The 25,162-nt window shown below is 36.1% G+C and overlaps 1 protein-coding gene across 1 annotated transcript; it reads left to right on the forward strand.

The window, feature by feature from the left end:
• The first annotated feature begins 6,150 nt into the window (after nucleotides 1-6,150).
• On the forward strand, nucleotides 6,151-7,361 carry prlh2r (prolactin releasing hormone 2 receptor). The gene has a single exon (XM_053510470.1). The coding sequence runs from the start codon at nucleotides 6,154-6,156 to the stop codon at nucleotides 7,270-7,272; it is 1,119 nt and encodes a 372-aa protein (XP_053366445.1). The 5' UTR covers nucleotides 6,151-6,153; the 3' UTR covers nucleotides 7,273-7,361.
• Nucleotides 7,362-25,162: the final 17,801 nt, after the last annotated feature.

The raw sequence follows: 25,162 nt of genomic DNA on the forward strand, positions 1-25,162 counted from the left end.
GAACCTCGCTCTATGACAATGTGGAAATGTTTTCATTTCTGCAGCTGTAGATAGATATTCAGTGTTCATGCATACAATTCTACACAGTTAGACTGTAACAAATGAAGCATATTCACCAATTTCATGCTTTGAAAAACTCTTGATTATGCATCAACCCAATTTCATGAATGTCAAGTACCTCCTTTTTTATTAAGATGTTTTTCAAAGCCAGGGTACATCATTTGTTTTCATTAAACCTCTAGTTGTTTTCAAATATGACGAGCAATTTATGGGAGTGTTTGTTTATTTATTTATTTATTTATTTATTCATTCATTCATTCATTCATAATGGTGCTTGAGTTGGATTTTTATAAGAATGTCCATGCTTATGCCCAGGTCCTAAACATAAAAATACCTACCTTATGCCACAGTATGCACTTAGTATTAAAACACATCTTGAGTGAAGCAATAGTAATTAGATAGCGCTAAGTAGAGCCTGTCCTATACAGGTGCTTTTGGGGTCAATTGTGTCTTGGGGCCACATTGTGATCTGATTCACTTAATCCACTTTCAGAGGTGACCATGTAATATTTGAAGTGTGTGCTATTGTGTCCTGATCTGTCTCTAACAACACCACAAAAAAATTTCCTAAAGTTGAAATATCACCCAGAGTGTTGAATTAGTGTTTATACAGGTTCAGTCGGACCCGACTCATATGAACTATGAAAGTGTTAAATCAACACTGGGAACTTTACTTTGAAGGTTAGAGAAGGTAAAAGCCTTTCTAAAATATTGCTACTTCAAATATCGCTACTTCAAAAAATACTTGAGTAAATGTTATCATCAAAGTACCAAGTTCACTAAGAGCTGAAATATAAAGGAATTACATTGGCCAGTGGTTTAAAAATGATATTTGACAACCCACCAACTTTACTGGACACTCTTTGAGAAATATTTGCAGGAGGAGTCTGTTTATGCTGATTATCAAAAAAAATAAAAAATCAGCTTCTCTTGAAAAACAATGTACATGGATTATTGTGATAAAAAAAACTTGACACATACTATATAACTAATACAAGGGTGTAACACTGTGTTCAAGATTGGAGGTTCTCCAGCCATGTAAGGGTGTCTAAGTACAATGAGCGCCACCCCATCCAAGAGATTTTTTTTATGTTCATTAGAAATAGCCTGTTTTAAATAGGTTTTAAGAGCAAGAGATATACCAGAACAACCTGCATGGGAATGGTAATATTCCTCATGGCATGACCACTATGACCATTTGAATCAATCACAGGTGATGCTGCTACACTTAAAGCACAGCACATATATACAATTTTATTTGATAACACCATGATTTTCTTTCCTTTTTTATTTTATTATTTTTTTTCATGGCTGGCATTTCTATACAGAAGCAGATCAATAAAGTAATCAACTGGTTTCAGTTCTGGGTGGCTTGGTGGTCAATTCTCAGTCTCAATGAAAGCAGGACAGTGGCAGCTCCATGGTGCTGGAAGACAAATATTGGACTTCTTAATTTTAGCCAGCATGGGAGATAAAACCTCACCTCAGTATCTCTTTGCACTGATTTTAAAACCCTTAAGAAATAAAGATACCTGAAATTTTTCCTGACAAAGATGTGGCAATTGAAACTGTGACCTGTGGTGAAAAGTGCTTCCTATCATACAGAAGTCAAGCTGGTTTCGATGTTCTACTTTTTTCCCACCCTAGTGTGAACTCAATCATTCTAGGTCCTCCTTGGGGTCTTCACTGTAAAAGTCTCAAAAGAACCAGATTACATAGCTTTGTTTCTACATAACCACCGCAAGTTTTGTGCAACATTCGTAACACTTCTTCTTTACTGTCAACATGAGCAAAGGAGACAGAAACCTGACTAAAGACCTTAAATTTTGGGTCATTCTGTCATTCGGTCACATCTCTCACACTTGAGTTTGTTCTGCGATTTCTCTTTTGGCTTAGAATCAATAACATAATGTTTTCTATGTTATTAGCTGTTCTTCGAAAGCTGGATGAAGCTCACAGCTTGCTGTTTCTTTGAGTTTTACCAGGAAGTCTTGAACAATTGATTTCTGCCAGTAAGAAAATTTCTTCAAAATTATGTTCAAGCAAAGTTTTGTTTTTTATATTAAATGCAAATGAAGTATTATTTCTTCCCAAAAAAAGTATTTGGAGATGAGAGAGAGAGAGAGAGAGAGAGATAATGATGATGATGATGATGATGATGATGATAACGACGACGAGATGTCTGGGGAGCGTGGAAAATAAAAAATAGCCAACCATTGAAAATTGCTATGAATCATTCTCATTTGATTTCCTGTTTGGTGTCTCTATCTGATTAGGAGTGAAACATGTCTTTCCGCCCCAGTATCAACACCGTCCAACATTTTTGTGGAGCATGGTTAATTCAAATTGTCATTGTGGCCATGCCAGAGAGAGTATTACCATAATAATAAAGTCTATTTATATACTGAAGAATAAGGTTTGTGGCTTTAACAGTTTTTAAAGTTATGCCTGATAAAAAAAAAAAATTGATGCAGAATTTTTTAGGACAGGTACTGGAACAGTGACACAAGTGTCATAAATTTGCCTTTGTACACCAAGACAATGGACTTATTATTTACTAAATCATAATTTGCTTGAAAACATTCAAAGCTTCAACAGTTCTATAACAAGATTCTTTGGACAGATGAAAGTTATATGAACTACTACAGTACTAATACAATGGAAAGAGAAAGAAGAGGGAAAGAAAGTGTTCATGATTCAAAGCTTACAACTCAATCTGTCAAACATGATGGCGTGGCTGCCAGTGGAAATAGGTCACTGGTCTTTTTTAATGTTTTGATTGCTGACAGAAGTAGCAGGATGGGTTCTGAGGTGTATAGAACGATACTTTCTGCTCTGACTCAGTCAAATGCTGTGAAACTGAAAGGATAGTCCTTCAAAGTACAGACCACAACATACAGTGCAGGCAACTATCAGCTTCTGTGAAAATAAATTAAAGTTTCATAAAGGGCGGAGGTGTTCACTTGACCTCAACCCAACTGAGCATGCTGTTTACCAACTGGAGACTAAATTGAAAGCAGAAAGACCCACAACTGAAGCAGGAATGGCCTGGTAAAAATATCTGAAGGGAAAAACTTAGCATTAGGTGATGTCCTTGAGTTCCAGGTCATCGACTGCCAATGATTTGCATTCACGTGTTAAAATCAATGTCAATTTATGACTATTTTAATCTTTTAAAATAACTTTTAACTTGTGAAAATGAAACAGCCATGTAACAAAATGGCAGTAAAATATTTTTGGATGAAAAGTTAAAAGTCTTTACTTCGATCGCATATTGATTGCTATATACAGTATCAAATCCATTGTAGTGGTATATAAGAGGCAAATATATGATATTTGAAAATGGTAAAATAAATTTTATCTATTTAAATTTATTCTGTCTTTCCAGAATAACAGACAAAGTAATTTGAGACAAATTAATTATCCATCTTTGTACCTTTTATCCAATTACAATATTTTCAATACAGGCAGGGTTCTAATCTGGCCATAGCAGAATCACAGCAGCAACTTAATTGGTTAACGATATTATGTGTTCCCTTTTGTTTCTTCTCAGGGCTTCAATCGATGAGCTTATAATAGGTTCTATATTTACCCCACAGCACAGACTCTGTCTGAAACTGTGTATTAAGGGGGAAAAAAATAAGGTTCAAAAAGTTTACTAGTGGTGTCCCACCAGGGTCAGTGCTGAGTCTAAATTTACATAGACTGTATCTTCACAGCTTGCCATATTATTTACTGCAGTGGTTCTCCATCCTGCACATTTTAGTGTTTTTCTCAGCACCCAACACTGGTTTACCAAATCAGCTAATTAGCTAATTTTCCGAATGGAACTGTGTGTAATAGTGCAATGAAAAGACTAAAATGTGCAGGGCAAGATTTGAGAACCAAGTAATTTATATGTTGATGAAATCATGTTGTACTAGGCTATATCTCTAGGCTATAGAACGATCATGACATTATGACAAAAGGACCTGATTAAACAAACAAACAAATCTGATCCCCCAAACTATTACCTATTAAAGTAACAACTACTAAGGTTAAATAAGATTATTGATCTTGCTACAAACTTTTATTCACAGATGAAATAATCAATAATTAACATGCCATTTAATCTAGTTGAAATATTACTATAAACAAATATTTAAAAAGGTATATGTTTACATATTATTTTTGAAATGACCATGGCTTTAATTCTGAAACCTTTAGATTCAATATTTTACCTTCACCTGCATTTTATTAGACATGACAGAAGAGATGGATATCACTGGAATCTTTACTGGTCATATAAAGGTAATTGCAGGCTGGGAAAACTGCCAATACTTCATATCAGTAAATTACAGAAATAATGAATATGATCCACACATCATATTCATGTAGAACAAACATAGCGAATGCTTGTCCACTTTGAGTCCTCGTCAATGGAACGGATATAGCACAAACTTAAACTAGTCATTTATGACTAGTTTTTAAAAAAAGGGTTCTTATTTCCGGTGTGACTCTATACTGTTCATGGAATACATAGCATGAGGCAGGAATATATCAGTCCATCACAAGGCACCATGCACACACAGTCACAAATTCATCACAGTTCGGTGCATTAGCCAATCCATCTAGCAGCATGTCTTTGGGAGGTGAGAGGAAACTAATTTGGACACAGAAAACATGCACAGAAACAGTTCCAGACAAACAGTTCAAGATTAAACTGTGCACCAGAACTATTTTTTTAAGTTTGTATTAAGTATGAGATTTATTATGAGGAATTAAATCTTAAATCTTAATGGATGCAATGCCTGAGTATAGATTTTTTTCTTTTATATGAGATATCATATGTGCTATATAATCTTAGCTGATTTTGTTATTGATAATTATGCTGTATATCAAACAAATTACAGAAATGAGTTGACGAAAAATGTGGGCAAATATGTACTGTATGAATCATAATTAACAGATTGTACCTGATAAGCAAGCCAAGGGCAGAAAAAAACTCCCTGACAAACAGTTCAGTAGTAATCTCCGGGGAAATTTAAAAAAATAAATGAACCGAAATGTACATTAAAATACTGACCGTGTATTTAAATGTTGATTAAATATATTTAAGCAACCTCTTAAACCTCTGCTAAAAAACAACAAAAAAACCCACCAACAACAAACGACTGCTTTGTCACACAACCCAATTACAAGTGGTCAATAGAGACATGTTCAATACACATGAAATGCCAGCTGTAAACAGATTTCTGTCTCAAATGTCTCCTTGCTGAGAACAGGGCTCGTGTCTCTTGGGCTAGAACACCCCTGATTATTAAACATTAACCACACCTTCCACAAAATCCTTTTTAAATAAGACTTGGGAGTGTTTAAAGAAAAAATCAGAGAAGAAAAAAAAAACTAAAAAATAGTGATTGTGAGCTCTCATTGATTTAAGTTGTTAAATGCTTTAACGCAGCATGAGGTGATAATTGATTTTATAATTATTTATGAGAATTTGCACAAAAGAACAAAGCTAGCACAGCTCACCCGAGCATTTCTCATGTCCTTAGCTCTGACTCACCTAAGAACAGGATTGTGTTCTCTAAATGTACAGCTATTATGTGAACAAAGAAATGCGGGAATTGCCTCGAATCAAAGTTTTGAAGCATTTCAGCCGTTTTTTGTCGGACAAAGTGTGCTCAGTAGGTTCATTATTCTAAAACGTTCAGCGTCTTTAATTTAGGCAACAATTGATTTTTTTTTTATATACAGAAGCCTACAATTTCAGAAAATAGATCAGCATGTCTGTAATTGAGTTCTTTTGGTGTTTTGGGTTTCAGCATAGCACCATAATCTTCCTTATTTGGCTATATTCAATTAAACTTCAAAAAACACCACACAGAGGCAGGGTTTTTTCTTGTAAATAAAACTCTCAGCGTTTAAACACACAAATGCGAGCTCATCCATTTCTAAAGGTAATTAACAAGTAACAAAAATATGCTTGTCAAAACACACATATAGCAGTTGTTCTGTCCATTTCACAATTACTGGAATGATATACTGTACAGGATGTGTAACTTGCATGTGCATCCTATAATGCTTGTACAGGTGAAAGCTGTGGTGAACATGGACGCCCTCGAGAACGGAACCTGGCAGAACACCACTTTCAACGCATCTCCTGCATCTCTTTCATCTTTCAACGGACTGAACCTCCTGATGGAACTAAAGATGCTCTTTGTGCCTCTCTACGCCATGCTAGTCCTAGTAGCCTGCTTTGGAAACCTCTTCCTCCTCTTCCTCATTGGATTCAACAAGAAGCTTCACAGCACAACCAACTTTCTGATTGGAAACTTGGCCCTGGCTGATTTGGTAATGTGTCTTTTCTGTGTGCCCCTAACTGTCTTTTATGCCTTTGATGAACGTGGCTGGGTTTTTGGGCACTTCATGTGCCGCTTTGTCTCGCTTATGCAGACCGCAACTGTCTTTGCAGCAGTCCTGTCCCTGACAGCCATAGCAGTGGACCGCTACATCGTGGTCGCATATCCCATTCGGCGACGTATAGGGCGCCATTTTTGTGTTGCCCTGGTGCTAAGCATTTGGATCTGTGCACTGGTAATGTCCATCCCTGCCACTTTACACACTGTGTATTTGGATCTGAGAGCTGCCGGTCATCACATGGCCGTGTGTGAGGAGTTCTGGCAGGAACAGGAGCTTGGTCGGCTTATCTACTCGTGCTTCTTTCTGCTCCTCTCCTATTTCGTCCCTCTTGCAGCTGTGTCTATATCCTACTGTGCCATTTCATGCCACCTTCAGCACAGGGCCACACAGGGACTTATAGCTGCCATTCCGTCTAATCAGGAGAAATGGGGCCGCAAGAGGCGCAAGACCTTCCGTCTTCTGCTGATATCAGTGTTGTGTTTTGCATTCTCCTGGCTCCCCTTGCAAGTGGTCAATCTCATACGTGACCTGGACACCGACTTTGTTATTCTGAGCAAGAGTCATATCAATGTGATCCAGGTCTCATGCCATTTGTTAGCCATGAGCTCTGCATGCTTTAACCCTTTTATCTATGCTTCTCTGCATGACAAGTTTCTGTCCTATTTGTGCCACCACATGTTTCAGAGGCGTAGACAATCTCAGGCTCAAAACAGCTCCACCTCCAGCCGCCTACCCCAACACCACACCAGCTCCACCCTGGCTAGTATTCCCATGGCTGTAAGCAAGACACTACAAGATGGAATTTAATCCATGGCTTCAATTACTTCAGCCATCAGCATTATGCAGCTTAATAACAAGTCTTGTTTATTCAATTCAGTTTTATTTGCACAACAATTTTATCAATGGACGTTGTCAGAAAGAGGTTAAACATAATTGTTTTATTAAAAAATAAATAAATAAATAAATATATGTATATATATATATATATATATATATATATATGTGTGCTATAGAGTCAAAAGGTGCAATTCTGTAACCAGGAAATTGATTAAAGGATTAACCTTAAATTTTGTTGAAGTTGTGAACAGTTCAGACAACTGCAACAGTTGGAGGTGACTTGTGCAAAAAAAGACAAGCTATAAGCCATAGTAGCAAAGCTGCTTGCATTCATGTCAGTTGCACATCAAATCCATCTTTATGGGTTCTTCAGTAATGTATCTTTAGGCTGTCCGTACAGGCCCATCTGCAGCAAAGTAATGAGAACCAATTTTATGTACTGTAAATGTGTCCAGCATAAGGCACTGTATGTATATTTGGATGTTGTTCAATATTTGCAGAGCGTATTCTTAAAAACATTTGCACTTAACTAACTCTTTCTTTCTTTCTTTCTTTCTTTTTTTCTTTAACTGTTTATTTGTTAGTACATACATGCACTTATAGCCAAAAAGTCACACACTGTAAAATTTTGTTGAACTGCCTTTTGCTTTGATTATGGCATCATTTGGTAAGCTTATGCCATGTCACAACATTTATTTCCATTCAGATGTGTATTAATTTCTCCCCTAAATCTTGTTTTGATGATGGGAGAGTCAGACCACTACCTAAAGTCTTCTCCAGCACATCCCAAGATTCTCAATATCTGGACTCTGTGGTGGCCAATGCATGTGTGACAATGTCTCATGCACCCTGAACCCCTTTTTCACAATTTTAGCACAATGAATTCCGGCATTGTCATCTTGGAATAAGCCCATGTTATCACCAAAGAAAAAAATCATTGATGGGGAAAAAACTGGTCATTTAGTATATTCGGTTACTCAACTGACTTCATGTTTTAGACATATATAGTAACGTTGCTGAATGAAGACCTGACCAACAGAAGCAACCCCAGATCAAAACACTGCCACCAGAGGCTTGTGCGGTAGGCACTAGGGATGAAGGGTGCATCAGTTCATTCAATTCTCTTCTTTGACATCCTTAGTGATGAGTAATGTCCATCACATGACCCTTTTCCAATGCTCAAAATTCTAGTTTGATGCTGACTAGCAAATTAAAGCCTTTTTTTTTAATAGATTGGCCTCACTGGTTTCTAAAAGCTACACAGATGTTTAGTCCCAATCCTTTGAATTCTGCATTCAATCTGCATGCAAAAAATGTGTTATTTTATTAAACATAGAGTTTCGTTTTTTTAATTATTATTATTATTATTTGATTTAACAAAATGTATAAATGATTCCTGATTACAAACATTAAAACAAATTATCATGTTTTAATTATTAAAATGGTTGGAATAATGTGTTGGACAGTTCTTAAGCCAATTTAATAGTTGAAACAGTCTTCGTAGTTGTTATCCTTGTTTGATGTAGGCCAACTATTTGGTTTTTCATAAACAGAGAAACATCTTTGGCAGGAGCTACTCACTGCATCAGTTAGGGTTGAAAAAATTGTTGCCAGCTGAAACTAATTACTCACTGCAGTAAATATTCAATGGAGGGCTCTTACCTATTTGCTTTGTTAAATCCGAGTGGTGACTTTTTTTGGCCAGGCAGTGTATGTATATATTTGTAGTACTTTTGATACAACAATAAATTACAGGTTAAGTACTTTTGTACTTTTTATCAAGTACAAATGTACATGAGGAACTTATTTTACCTGGGAAATACTCAAAATTGTGTACTTTGCCCACCACTGCTCAGAAAACATTAGTTATAGTATGTAGTGTAGTTTAGATATTCTCTATATGTTATTACCGGATAAAGTATTGCAGACTGTTGACTGTACTTATTTGTTTGTGTGTTTTATTTGCTTGGTCAATGTGTATTGTTACAAACTGTAAAGCATGTATAGGTGGTGATTATATGGAGTTGTTTTACTGCATGAATTGTGAATTTATTGCACTTAATTTGTTACTTTCAGACTCAATCAGTTTATACAGTAATATATACAAATGCATAAATATGTATATAATTCTTCATTCAGATTTCTATCTTCCTTAACAGAAAAAAATGTGATAAATAAACACATTTGTTTTACACTGAAAGAAATTTACTCTATGATCTATCACCCAGGTTCACTTTATAACATTGTTGAGTAAAACATAAGAAGTGAAGTTTGGCTAGTCAAGCCATTCAATCCCAATATTGCCAAAGGAGTTTCAATAGCTACAAATGAGGCAAGAACCTTGGGGGTGGAAAGTATTTCTGACAGCAGTGGACAGACAACAAATGATCACAAGGAGAATTGTAAATACTGCATACTTGATGCAACAAAGGTAGTAAATATTGCTACATTATGTTTTGTGCCTGAATGAATAATCTTTGAATTAATTAAGTGTTAAGTTGAGTGAAACTGAAGGAATACACAAGTCACCAGAGCTCTAGCTCAAACCCTAGACCTGAAAAGCACCAGTGTTACCGGTTGGGTCTCACGATTGATTAAATAAGCTACAACATATTTGAAGTATACTAACACCACCGCCAGGTGAACTGAACAACACTGATTATCAGTTATATACCAGTAAACTGGTGACAGGATCATGTGCACCCAACGTTTATCTATGCCTGGGGTGACCAAAGGCCAGCTTGTCCAGGCCGATCCCACAGAAAAAAAAAAGCACAAATTCATTAAAAAAAAGTCAATGATGGAAAGGCACCAGAACACCCAGTGCATCATAGCCTGCCGTGGCAGGACATGCAAAGAGTTGATGTGCCCTTCAAACTCACCAGGTCTCAATCATGATCATCTTTGGATGTACTGGACAAAGCACTCTGATCCATGGAGGCCCAACCCCACAACTTATGCCACCCAAAGGATTCGCCACTAATGTGTGGCTGTTTGGTGCATATTTCACAAATAACAAATTGCCTAAACATAAAATCCTTTTGCAGTACAGCGCAATATGATTTAAAATGTATTTCATCTTATATATATTTTTGGAAAAAAAATTATTGCAAAAAAGATCTTTGTACATTTATCTTCAAGGGATCAGTCCAGATAAACACAAAATGTTAATGGACTAAAAAAATAAAACAACCCTTGGAGGTGTGAATAGAAGAGTGTGGACATGACTCATCTTTTTTGGACATTAACAGAGGTAAGAGGATGAGTAATGTTACAGTTAGTCATGATTCTGTTTATCACAAGTTACCACAATGATACCTTCAAACAAGGCACTTTCAATGGGGATGAAATAGCATGAAATCTGTCAGCTACAAAATTTGTGAATGTACACACTTTTCCTGGTTTATAGGGTCGCTTTAGGGGTATAAATTATACTTTACTAAAACTGAAATTCTGAATTATGTATAAATGAGAACCTTGCAGTTTATATTTGTAAAAAAAAAAAAAAAAGTAAACATAATTACATGTAATTTCATCTTTCAATACTAATCATAGCAAGAGGAAAGTAAGTAAATAATGAAGTGAATAATGATGTGACTACTAACAGGAGCAGGATTATTTGTACAGTACAGTGTACAGTAAGATTTTGACAATGCAAATCCAACCACATGCCACTGAATCTCGTTAATCTTTATATAAATAATCAAATGGACAGCACTTTATCTTACAGTGAGAGAATGATCTAAAGCACAATGCTGAAACTCTAAAGGAAAAAAAAAGTAATGTTATTGACTTGCTGAGTCAATAACTCCATTCGGACATTACCACTAAATTTTATTTAATGGACACAAGGCTAAAGGGCATTAAAATAAGCAGGAATGTTGTGCATTACAGCCAAGGTCCTATTACATTTGACATCCTTAGGTAATATATGCAGAATGCTGTGTAGTTATGGCTCAAGCTAAATAAATGGAAATAACTTTGACTTACAAAGACTTACTACGTTCACCTCATAGCCATACATTTATTACAAAACAATATTGAACAACTGTCAAGATTATTGTCTGATTAATTATAAAACATAACTATTTCTGATATTGAATTTTATACTGGGCCATCTGAGATTCAGACTTGTTTGTCCAGTGCAGTTTGGAGGCCGAAACGACGCTCTTGATCTCTTTGCCTGCCCGGCCCTATATGCAACATGCCCAAGTGGTGCACTGGGTCTTCTGGTGCCTTTCTATGGTATCCAGCCTTGACTTTTTTTTAACAATTTGTACTACATTGCATTTTTTAATCCCCACAGCCATAAATGAGCCTTGGATGCCCATATAGTTGATCATCAATGTACTGTATGTATATATCAATAATATACATGTATAAAATGCACAATATTTACAAACCCCACAGAAAATCAAACCCACATTTGAATTTTCACAGGTGAACGATATTTTTAAAACCACTAAGGGAAATGATGCAATCAGCCAGGGTACTCATACAATATTCATGACATTTAATGATTTATTCCATTAGAGTGTTCTTGATCATGTACATTTTAGTTTTTGCTTTACTATTTTAAGAAGTAAGGCTTTAGCGCTACACATTTCCATTTCTTTACTGTCTGGGAAAGTAATGCACATCTGTTTCCTTGCTTTTATTTTCACTTTAAGTTCGCCCAAGGCAGTATTTGATAGAAAATGCATTAAACCTCAGTTCTGAGTCCCCAGCCATGGTCTAAGAGCCCTCTCGTCTCATTACCTCAGTCCTTGAAGAACATAACCTAGAACAAACAATTTAGGCAAGAGATGGGGCCAATTAGAGGATTCTATACTTTGTGTAGCTAAAATAAAAGAAATAAATGGTCAATGTTTTTGACATATTTTGGAACTGCACAAACTGTTCTTTTCTGAACATAAAAAATTGTCCAGCATGCTATAAAACCTATGTCACTCTTTAAGTTGAACAAAACAAAATAGCAGAGATGTTCAAGTACTGTATATTATTAAATATTATAGTCAAGCTACTAAAATAAAGTGTAGCTTAAAAAAACTTAAAAATTTTAGCAAGAAGATATTACAGGTATTAAGGTTTGGGATTGTAACTGAGATATTCTTGTTCCAAAATTAGGAATTTGTACTTATTGACATTTGATGATTATTAATTTTAAGTAAAAGCTTTTCCTGAGTGTTGGGTGAATGTTTATTTTGAACCCAATTATTACCTAGATTTAAAAGCGTTGCAGAAATTGGAAGCAAACGGGAGGAAAAAAATAATTTCTCGGTAATTAGAAGCAAATGGAGGAGACGGTGTGTTGGCTTTTGCAGTTTCTGCGTACACTGAGATAAAAGGATGAAAAGTAAATTGGGATCAGAAAGTAAAGCTTTGAGCAGAGATAGACACTAGCCAGCTAAAGGGCATTTATTATAGCCCAGAATAAGTGCTGTCTTTCTTTCCACCCTGGCTTCCCGTGTGCTGAGCCACTTCAGAACACGCATGGAGTTCGTGCTTCACATCCTAATATCTCTCCTCTCAGACTGATAACCTTACATGGTGGAGAAGGACTGGACCGATCACCAGGACTGTTGCTGTACCGTGGGATTATTTAAATAGTCAAGTATTTGATTTAAATAACCAGCTTTAGGACTCCCGTGAACATGAATAAATAAAGCAAAAACATAAATACATTCTTTAAGTATTATTCATTGTTGAAGTAACAGTTTATCAAGGATCACCTTTTTCAGTACTGTGTAACTTGCTTAACCTTGTACTTGTCCAGTTATAAAAGTTCCAGTTATTGTGATTCCTGCACTAAACCCTGTGTCCTGTATTTCATGTGGAAATAAGATGACTAATGAAACAAGCAATTGAATGTGTTTTATTCTCTCAATTTTTTCTATTATTCTCTTCTGAAAATAGTTCCAGGCAATCCAATGATTTGATCAGAAATAATTGGGCTTAGTGTAGAAAAGCCAAGAAATTAACCAATAAAACAAAGTAGATCTTTTCTACTAACGTGATACTTTTTGTTAATTACACACGTTTTTTTTAACACACATTTGTCATTTTTCATTTACTCATTAGTTAAAACAACCGTCTACTGCCAAATACAAACGCGGAATGTAAAAGTAAATACAGTAGTGGATTTAGAAGTTACAACTACACTGCACAGTGAAACCTCGGATTGCGAGTAACACATTTTGCGAGTATTCCGCAAGATGAGCAAAGATTTTTTTTTAAATTTACTTGGAAAACAAACAAGTCTTGGTTTACAAGTACAGAGTATCATGTGTCACAGATTCGCCTTTTGTTTTGATGCCGAGCATCACGTGATCTCAACTGAGCCAACGGTTTTTCTCTTTCTTGTGCTGCGGAATTGTGGATAATCGTTGGGTCTTATAGCGCATCTTTTACTGGTATAATCAACATCCATGCATGAGTACTGTTTACTATAACACTGTGACCACGCGTGTGCGCGTAAAACACCTTTTATTTTGTGATTGTAAGTGCGTGTGTACAGCAGGCGTGTACTGTTTCTTATATTTTATTTTTACTTTGCAGCAGTGATTCCATTAGTGTGCGCTCATCACTTAGTGATGTTCTTGCTAATTTTTTCGATAAAACAGTCTTTCCGTTAATGTGTGTGTGAAACTCAAATAAGACAGGAGAAAGTGTTACTGTGTAAGACAAGAAGAGGAGAAGAGGGGAGAGGCTGATTCTTCTAGTTTTTTTTTTTACTTTATATGTTGTATTAATTATATTTATGTATTAATTTTGTCGGGTTGTAAAATATATAATTTAAGTTTCCATTATTTCTTATCGAGAAAATTCACTTTGATTTATGAGTGTTTTGAAAAAGGATCCCGCTTCTGGAATGAATTGTGCTCATAATCCAAAGTTCCACTGTATATGCAAATGTTAAATGTAAATGTAAACTAATGATAAACAAACGGTGTATCTAAAACTTTAATAATTTATGGCATTTTGAAATTACTAGTAAAAATTTGGAAGTTTAAATTCTGGGCACTGGAGGCTCAGTGGTAGGTTTCTGGGCTGCCATGCGGAAGGCCCGGCGTTAATTTCCAAAACCCCAGCCACTGGATGCAGTGCCGAACTTAAGCCTGGATAAAATGGGAGGGTTGCACGCTTAAAACCTGTGCCATGTTGTGTGCATATTGGATAGTCCACTGTCTCGACCCCTCATTGTGAGCAGCTAAAAGATTTACATTCATATTAAAGTTACCATGTACATTTAGATTGTGTGTTCCTTGTATATAAAATGGAATATAAAGAGAAATAAATAAACAACTGAAGTTTAGTTCACAAAATTGCAATTTAAATTACAGTACAACTGGGTGTATGTTAACAGTTTGTTAGCAAAATAAGATTTGTGCAGTGTTTCCCCTCACCCTCTAAAAAAGCAAGAAGTATTGCAAACCAGTTGTATATTTTGTGCATGTTTCCTTTGAGTCACAAATGCTAAAATATTTTTTTACAAATTGTTTGGGTTTTATTTCATGTAATTTTTAGAAAAAAGCTATAACTTTATCTCCTACGGTTTTGTCACAGTGGCTAAATCAGCCTGCAGCTGTTTTTGTAGTCGTTTAAGTGTGCTATTTAGTATAAATAATATGTTGGTTAAACTTATATTATATATATAATATAGCAAACTCGTGCTTTGATTGTGTTCTTTAGTGAGTCACTGAATGCAATTTGGAACAAGGAGAAAGGTGTTATAGAACAACTTGTGTGCCAGAGGAAAATAATATGCCAGAATAAATGAATGTCAGAAAATGGCATTTATAATTCATTCATGTCAAAGTGTTCAAGTGTAAAGGTTGTATTGGTACGGCTGTGTGGATAAAAGTTTAAATGACTTTGACTTACAAACTGTAAGATTACATGTGTAATCAAGGCTCTATGACTGAGTGGAGGACCAATATGTGACCAAGAGTGGAGTTTTTTCCCCCATGTGATTGTTTTCATGCTGTGGACCAATGACTTTACCTTGTGACTGTGATTATGACTAGTGAAAACCTATAAAAGTCTTAAAAAATCATGTCATCCGTTGCACATTCCTGTCAGCCCAAAGGTGTCTTGAAGGTATCCTTCACTTCATCGCAGAACAATGACTACAGTACATCCATCATCCTTTAGGACTTTGGGTAGCTTACCTTTATGTGAACAAGTTAAAGCCTAGTGTTATCTGTTTCTGCCATGCATGCTAAGGTGGGAGGCCTAATTTAAAGCTACAAGGCTGACGGAAAGGTTTGTTTTTTCAGCACAGCTTTAAGACACCTGGGGTGAAGTTGAACTCATGTCTTTTATGTGTGATAATTAGGATTGGGTGATGAGTTTTGGAGTTGCTGAGAAGGCATATTCTCAGACTTGGTGGATTATTGGATTTTTCCCTATGTGTGTATTCTTTTCATTAATTAAGTTTTAAGTTATGGTGCTTATATGGAAATAAATGTTAATTCATTAACATTAATTTAAGTCATTTTTACTGTATCAATAAGCATGAAGTTATTTTTCCACTTGTTACTAGTGATGGACTGTTCATGAACGATTCATTCTTTTTGAACGATTTTTTACTCAGAAGAATGAGTAGTCTCGGACAGTGATTCGTTCATTTTCTACTGGGTGCGCATCCGCAAAGCATAGCAAAACCTCCGTAGGTTATGTACAGGAAACAGAAATGAGTAGTTACCTTTAAGTCTTCTGTTCCAAATCGTTTGTTCTTTTGTCACGAGACTCCCATAGATGCTATGCACCACAGTAGATCCAAAAGAATGAATGACTCGGACTAGAAGATATGAGAGGTGAGCTGCTCATTCTGTTAATCATAATATGTCCTTAGCTGCATTGTAATATTTTCATTACTGGAACTAAAGCCAAAATGTGTGTATGTAGACATGTTGGGGGTCTGTTTATTGAAAATGTAACATTTTATTTTATTTTTGAACAAAAGAGCGTAATGAACTAAATGACTGAAAAAAAGATTTGTTCATTTGGAAGAACGAGATTCAAAAAACCTAGTTACTAAAATGATTCAGATTTCTCATCCCAAACATCAACTACATTTCCTGTCACAGGATGCGGGCTGTGTTTATGCTAATGAATCTAACAGTATGAAAAGATGATGTCAAAGCAGACATGTGTACTTTGTTCTGCCATGTGGAAATATGCATACGTTTTCTCTATGGTCACAAAACCATCATGTTCGTACAATATTTGCATTATATATGGCATGTATAGCATATGGACCTGTGCATTTTTCTTATTACTGGCAGTCCTTTCAAACCACTTAACACACTTTCTTTTATCAGGAAGACCCCTGTGTTTGATGATGTCAAAGAAGGACCCAAATACTGGCTGTTCTCTGCAGTCCCGTCACCACATTCTCCTTTCAGTATTCATTGATTTGGGAGCAGCTGGATACTTCATAGACTCCAATACTGCTCATCAGCTCAACATTCCCATGCAGCCCTTGAAAAATGCATCTGTGTCGTGTGTGCAAGCTCTGGGTGGTCAAACTGCTCAGCGAGGGAATCATCAATTACCAAATAAGATACTCTCTGCATATATAAAAGGACCATGCATAGTGAAGACACCCCCCACCCCTACCCCCACCCCATCACAGAAACTTCCATCATCTTTATTGTACTAGGGTTGCCATGGCTACAAACACACAATTCAAGAATCTTCTGGTCTGCTCATGAAATTACAGCCTGGTCCTGCTATAACACAACACATGCATTTCATCGTGTTATAACAATTTCAACATCTGTTGAAAGCCTTGAAATGGAGGTGTCAGTTAACATCAAAGCCTGTTATGAGGAGTTTTGAGAGGTATTCAGTAAGGCCAATGCATGAGCTCTGCTCTTCATAGATCTTATCACTGTGCCATTAAGTTACTCTCTCCCACCTTCCCTCTGTCAAACGTTTATCCCTTGATAGCAAAACTGTCGAAGAATACATGACCAAAGCACTGTAACAAGGATCAAGCTATAAATTTGGTACTGCCCATATACATGACAGCTTCATATATTCCAACTCTTACACAACTATATACATAATATAAAGTAAGCATTGCAAGGAAGTAACTGTTTATCAAAGGAGAAGGTGAGTCCATCTTAGGATCATATTAGAGAAGGGATTGGCTTGGATGCTGCACAAGTCTGTGCTATAACAAAATAGGCAGGACCGCAGAATATAAAGGATCTGTAATGCTTTTTAGGGTTTAGTGATATTATACAGGTACTGTACTGTATTCAGAAATGTTGGTCCAAAGCTCCACCCATTACATCTCTAATAAAATTGTGTATTTAAGAAAATAAAATTGGAATAAGCTAGCCTTTGCCACTAGGGGAAAAAAAGATCATAATTCTAAAATATCCTAGCCCAAACCCATTCTTTATAGGCAAAGCATGTACCTCATATGGTGTGGGGTCTTTTTGATTGCAACCAGTTTTGAGTTTGAAGATATACTTCCTTTGCTAATTCACATTACAAGCATAGCTATCATTCATGGAGAAGCTGAGAGTCTTAGTCATTTATAGGTCAGGAATCTAGTCAGGAAATTAGATGAAATCAAGAAATGAGAAGAATGTAGAAATGATCTGAGGCATGCTATGAAGCTTATGAACGCACCCTGTATGCCAGGCAGCTCATACCCTTTTAATGCGGACTAGGCTATCAACCAACCTTATTCTCCTGAAATGCCATTCCCACTGTTGCACTCGCAGGAGATGAGTCACTTTCATGTCAGCCTTGAAGGGAGTCTACATAAGCTTAGAACAATCAGTCCAAAGGCACAAGGAATTCACCAGATATTGCTGTGAGGCATACAGGGCATATGAACCAGTGGACCATTAATGCGTTAATGAGGGAACAGGCACATTTATGAAAAAACTTATGCAGATGGTCCATAACATAAGACTGTGGAACCACATGACTGAATGAAACAAAATAACAAAGAAACATAAAAAAAAAAGAATTTGAATAGCTTGCTAATTAGAATTTAATAACAATAATAATAATAATAATAATAATAATAGTTTTAATATATTTTAATTTTAAAATATAATAATAATAATAATAATAATAATAATGATAATAATAAAAAAACCCTTTTTTATTTTTAAATATTTTATAGTATATAATTTTTGAAATTTGAAACCCTGCTGATTAAACATTTAAGAATTTCCTCGAAATGTAAGACCTTGTTAATTAACAATTAATCACTGACACAATTTTTTTTAGAACATCACCCCACAGGATAGTAAAACTGTTTATTCTCACCTTGTAAAGGTTTTCTTCTGTAATTTTTGTGCCTTTGCTAAGGTGTTATCAGATCTCAAATTTTTAATTTCCTGACTGGCACAGATGAAATTGCAAATGCTGAAAAGCATTTCTGACCCATGGTTGTTTTTTTCGTATATAAAAATTTCTCTCTCTCTCTCTCTCTCTCTCTCTCTTTCTCTCTCTATGTCATTTCTCTTTGTAATGTGACACAGATAATTTCATAAAAACCCTTAGCGCAACAAACACATAGGGAAATTGGTATGCCGCTGGCTGTCTGAAGTCTGTAGCTTGAAAAATAAAAGATGTGCAGCATCTTGTCTTTTTCTTTTCTTCCAAAACCTCAAACTGAAGCAACTCATGTATGAAGAACTTGTTTAGATCCTATAGATATTAAGCTACGAACCCATCTGCTTGTTTGTTGATATCTAGTGTATCATTACGGTTTTTTACCAAAGCACATGAAAGAGCCCATTTACAGCTCTGCGTGCACCGAGGCATCTGTTCAGACCCAAGAGTAAGCCGTCAGTAATAACAGCTTACATCTCAACTGTGTCTGTGAGCACAAAATCTCAGCATCAGTCTTTTCCCTTTTGTGAGCACATCTCATTCCAGGCACTGCATAGCAAGGGCGGGTGGTTCAACCTGCTTAAAAATGACATTTCATGGAATTGCAGAAATTTCTTCCATAGCCCACAAACTGATCGATCCATGAGGCTGCTTCGTAGGATGCTCTCTTCAAAATTATGAAAGTTTTTAAAGTTTGAAACTAATTTCGACTGCTTCGCAACCGATTGTCCTTCATCTCACCACTTTCTAATGCCATCATCTCAAAAAGCTCATCATCTATCACTTCACAAAGATTATCACTAAGTACTGCTTGCATTGACCATCTAGTGGTTGAGAGGTTTGAGTCAGACTAATGGCACTGCTTTTGAATATCTTATTCAATTGGTGAGCGATGGACAAAGAGCAAAATGTGTCAAGTGTTTGCGATAAAAGAAAAAAAAAGCTTCCTCTGTACGGATGCTTTCAGTTGCATTTACACTCACCAGATTTAGTAAATGCAGGTGGATGTAGGAGGTAAATAAAAAGATTTTTGGCATTAAGCACTAGCCTAATTAATTAAGCACTCATTTCATGTTTACTACATCTCCATGCATCCAAGTCACAATTAAATTAATGCAGGAGGGAAGTGTTTCTGCCATCTTGCATAATGTGATTAAGATGCAGCTTTTTGTTTTTAGATTAAAAAAATTGCATGATATCATGACATACTGTATACAAACGTAAAGGTTCACAAGCCCTACCAAATAAACTGCTGATTTACTCCTTCATTTACTCATCATTCTTTTTTTTCCAAAATGAAAATTTGCAACGATACAAGTGCTAGATAACTATAGTGAGTAGTCAAAAAAATTTTTTTTTGTTCAATGCAAAAGGACAGACTGGTCTGTAATTTTCTCAAGAAAAGGCAGATAAATGCAGACCTGCCCTATCCAGAAAAAAATAAATGAAAAAAAGAGCATGTCCAAATGATGAAAATACTCCAGGTCCACATGGAAATTTAATCCTGTCTGAACAGAGCTATAGAGTGATCGCAGCCTTTTAATCATGCTTTATATATTTGATGCATTGTCGCAAAACTGTTTATGACAATCATTGATCTCATAGTCAGAAGCACTGAACATTTTCAGTACAGCAGTGCCAGATTCGATCCTATCTGTTTAGTGTATGTAGATTCTCTTTCACAAGTTAGAAAAATGAAGCAACTGATCTGATGCAACATGTCATGGGTAAATAACAGATACTCCGCAAGCTGTAGTTTAGATTACTTTTTAATTCCTGATTCAGTACATCAATTAATTTTTCATAAAGAGTCAAGTCGAACATGAAGCATTTCCATATGCATGCTCATTTGTTTAATAATAATAAAAAAAATATGATTAATTCTTTAATGACTACTCATTATGGATTTATGTGGACACTAAATGTCATTGTCTTTATAGGAAAGGTAAAAACAATAAGCGTCGGTGCTTATTTTCAGCACTGGTGTTTAGACAGCATCTGCCTGATTTGGAATGCATGTAAATGCCTAGCTAATGCTGCAGTGTATTTGTAGTGCTTACAACACTCATGCTTCTCTCAAGGTTCTTTGTATTGATTATGTAGATTTAGTAAGAATTCTAAATCCTTTATTCAAATCCTGTAGAGCTTTGTGCATTAAGTTGATGTTCACTTTAAACATTGGTAAGTTTATAATAAATCAAGCTGAACGTCACTGCGTGTGCAAGTAACAGGTACAGCCACATTGTATTTAGACAAACAAATGGAACCATGCACACAATTCTGAAAACTGTCCCTGTATGTAGGCTTTTTATATTTTATACAGTATCTTAATTATTGGGAGAGGTTCAACCCTCAAAAGACCAGGCGGCAAAGGGAGAACATCACTGGCAACTGTGCTGTTGTCATTGTCCCTTGATAGCATGGTCAGAATGTCACTGTGTGTACTGCTACTGGTCAGCGTGGGGTCATACATCATGTATTATACATGCTACATCTTGGTCCCTATAACACTCTTAGTTTATTAACATTACCTGGACAAACTCGTACAAATATCCTCATCTCCCACAGGAAGAGAACGCAATGCAGCCCACCTACTATGTCATTTGGGATGATGTAAGTTTCCACCACTGCTTTGCCAACAACCCACATTTTGTATTCTTGTACCTTCCAGCATATACTGTACCCATTCCCAAATCCAACAAACTCCTTTCAGCATGGTGGTGGAAGGTTAACGAATGCAGACCTCATGAGCGTGTGGCATTAATCCAGGCAATGCACGCAGATAAATGCCACTTGATGGAGTCGCCATGCCAGGTGTGGTGTTATTTCCCATGCTGCTTGGCCAAGGGGATTAGAGGCGGGATGCAAAGTGATCTTTCGCCCATTCGACTGAACACTTTGTATTGCTGTAATGAATAAATGTTTGTTTTGTACCTTTTTGCATTTATGCATTGATTTTCTTCCACAGTGTTTCTCACTACACTTACACTATCAGTCAAAAGTTTGGAAACACCAGCTAATTCCATAGTCTTTCCTGATTTTTATGTCTTTCTACATTGTAAAGCAATGCTGAAGGCGTCCAAATCATCCAGTAATCTCCTTAGAACAGTTGATGTTGAGATATTTGTGCTACTTATACTCTATAACGCCTTCATAACGGCTCTAATCTGAGGTGCTGTTCGTAACTGATGGTTTTTGAGGCTGGTAACTCTAAATGAACTTTTCCTTTGGAGCAGAGCTTAGTTTTGGGCTTGCTTTTTTGGTGAAGCTCTTCATGAGAGCCAGTTTCATCATGGTGATTGATGGGTTTTACAAATGCACTTGACAATACTGTTATTGCAAGAACTATTCCAGAACAGCTGACTGTTGTGTCCTAAAATAACAACTGACTGTTGTTACTTTATTACCCAATTCCATATTCGTTATTTCAAAGTTAAAATAAAAAAAAATCCAACGTAGAAAATAAATCCATACTTGCATTTGATTGCGTAATATAACTTCATGAAGCCATTGAGGATTTTTGAGTGTTCTGAATTTATCACACCAGTGTTTATTTGATGTTCTGTAATAGATATGCATATGATAGGTGTGTATATAGTTTTGGTGGAAGGATTCAGTTTTGAGAAGAGCGAGTGTGGTTTTAAGTGCTGTGTTTCATTTGTGGTTAGATGTTTGAGGACTTGAGACAATTCCTGAAAATAATGTTAGAATAATTAATGAATGCTTTAACTTTTAGGGAAAACTGTAAGTTAGAAAAGTCGTAAGTAAACCAAGCTAGCTACTGGTTTAGCTAGACTTTTACTAATCATATTTGTTTGACATATTCAATTTATCTGATTGACTTATATTATGCAAGGTAAGGAGCTTGACTAAATTGCAGAAAAGCCAGTTTTGTAGTAAAATATATTGCTAAAAATCAGTGCATTAGGCAACACAATGAAATAAAACAGCAGGAAATCCAGAGTATACTAGATTTGCCATGTTTATACAAGGGCTTTTAACAGAGAAACTCTATCAGAAACTGAAAACTCTGCAGAACCTCCATCTTCTGGTAAAGCCTCGGTGCCACAGCATCCCAACATTTATTTTGGCTTAATTATTCTTATAAGTATACTGTATGCACAAAGAAATACACTCAGCTCCGACTTTATGAGTAACACATGTACACCTGCTCATTCATGCTATTATCCAATCAGCTAATTATGTAGCAGCAGTGCAGTGAATACAATTATGCAGATACAGGTCAAAAGCCCCAGCTAATGTTCACATCTAATATCAGAAATTAGGAAATAATGCAATCTCAGTGACTTTGACTGTGGCACAGTTAGCATATTTCAGAAACTGCTGATCTCATGTATGATCTAGAGTGGAGACAGAATGGTGCATGGAAAAAACATGCAGTGAGCAGCACTTCTAGTTAGAAATTCATTTTTGATGAGAGAGAGAGAGAGAGAGAGAGCAGGGGGAATGGCCAGACTGGTCACGTTGTCTGGTGTAGGATTTTCCAACTCAAGTAACTACTCTTGATGGCACGGTGGCTTAGTGGCCAACACTGGTGCCTTGCAACACCAGGGTCTGGGTTCGATTCCTGCCTCAGGGTCTGTGAGTTTTTATATTTTCTCCATGCTTAATTCAGTAGCTTTCCTACCACAGTTCAAAAACATGAAGATTAGGCTAATTGATGTTGCCAAATTAACCGTAGTGTGTGAATATTGTAAAAAAAAAAAAAATATATATATATATATATATATATATATATATATATATATATATTACAATCGTCATCATTGGCCTCCATGATAGGTATTGGGACTATAGGTTCCTACAGTAGATGGATGGATGGATGGATGGATAGTTAAAATAACCACTCTTAACAAGCATGGTGGACAAAAATACATCTCAAAAAGGTAACGCCATAACTTAGGAGGGTAATCTACAACTGCAGAAAAATCCATCAGGGTCTACTCCTGTCAGGCAAGAACAAAATTATGAGGCTAAAGTGGACAGAGGCTCACCCAACCTACTGTAGGCAGTTCAAGGAAAAAAAGACTGGGCAGCTGTCCAATAAAAATTATAGCCACCGAGAACACATTTTCCCCATTCTAATACCTGATGTGAACATTATTAGAAATTCTCGTGCTGCACTTGTATGATTCCAGGCATTGCAATTAAACATGAACTTTATCATTACAGTCCACCTGGACACACTGAAAAAAAAAAATAGGACAATTCTAAATTCCCCAGAGGAAAAATATACCTGCACTCTCCTCAATCTTACTTTAATCACACGAGCACCTAATTGAGTTTAAATAAGCATGTTGGTTTTATTCGTGCTTGCATGATCTTTTGTTTTGTTGTTTCTTAGCTTTTTTTTCCTGCAATAGCTAAATGAAACAGGAACATAAGTCTGGTAAGCTTTCTAAAAGAAACAACAGTGTACTTTATATTCATATCTGCTAGGAACACATTATCTCCTCATTTTGCATAATGTATTCATATTGAGTCATATACCCCTAGCGTGTGTGTCACCTTCAAAGAAATTGGTTCATAACAATTCTGATTTGTTTTTATCCCCACCAATGGGTGGCTGATCTTCAATTAAGGATTCACTGTCCAAAGTGAGTGAGTCCCTAAAGAGTGGAGGCACCTACTTTGCCACTTTCTACTGTAAAAATGCACAAACTATCTTAGAAGCTAATGCTTGCATTTCAGATTAATGATTTAAAAAATAATAAGCAGGGTCAGTTTTTTACCTCGATGGTCAATAAGTAATGGCTTAGTGATGGCCCACATTTTACATCATCCACATACTGCCATGACAGCAATAGCTAGCGATTAACACATTCAAGTCTTTCTGAAAGAACATAGACATAACTCAACCTTGATAATGTAATATTACAGGGACGATGGGAGGCAAAGTGTACAGTGAACGGCCACTTCTGAGCCAAAAGATTGCACATAAAAGATTGCACTTCTCATCACCTATGGTATCTCATCACCCATATCATTGCAATGTCATTTAAATCAATTTGTATTTATTCTCAGAAACCATTTTTTGTTGTTGTTGTTGTTGTTTTGGTTCTTTAACACATTGATTCACTCGATTCACTCTTTGTCTGGTCTCTATTTGAGCACACAGAGGACTGAATCGATCATGCCATATTGCCACTCTCCCTGGTTGCACACTCATCCTGTAACAGCCCAAGCATTTCACTAACCTAATTCACAGTTATCTGTAATCACACTGAGCATGAACCCTGGCAAAACCAGTGCACGCTTTGATTAATATTTGATTCTGTAACACTGCTGCTTTAATGAGTCACCTGCCAAGCTTAGAACATTTTCTTATATATTAATCCCTCAACACATTTTAGAAAATACCCTCCAATCATTTCTGATTTTACCAGCATTCTGCCAAACTCAAAACTGTGTTATATGTTGATTCTTCTATGTTTAACGTAGGCACGTTTCAATGCGCCAATTACACTAC

The sequence above is a fragment of the Clarias gariepinus genome, chromosome 13 (assembly GCF_024256425.1).
Source record: "Clarias gariepinus isolate MV-2021 ecotype Netherlands chromosome 13, CGAR_prim_01v2, whole genome shotgun sequence".
NCBI lineage: Eukaryota > Metazoa > Chordata > Actinopteri > Siluriformes > Clariidae > Clarias > Clarias gariepinus.

What these genes read in the sequence shown, in the direction of transcription:
- prlh2r (XM_053510470.1), top strand. Translation starts at nt 6,154, where the DNA reads ATGGACGCCCTCGAGAACGGAACCTGGCAGAACACCACTTTCAACGCA.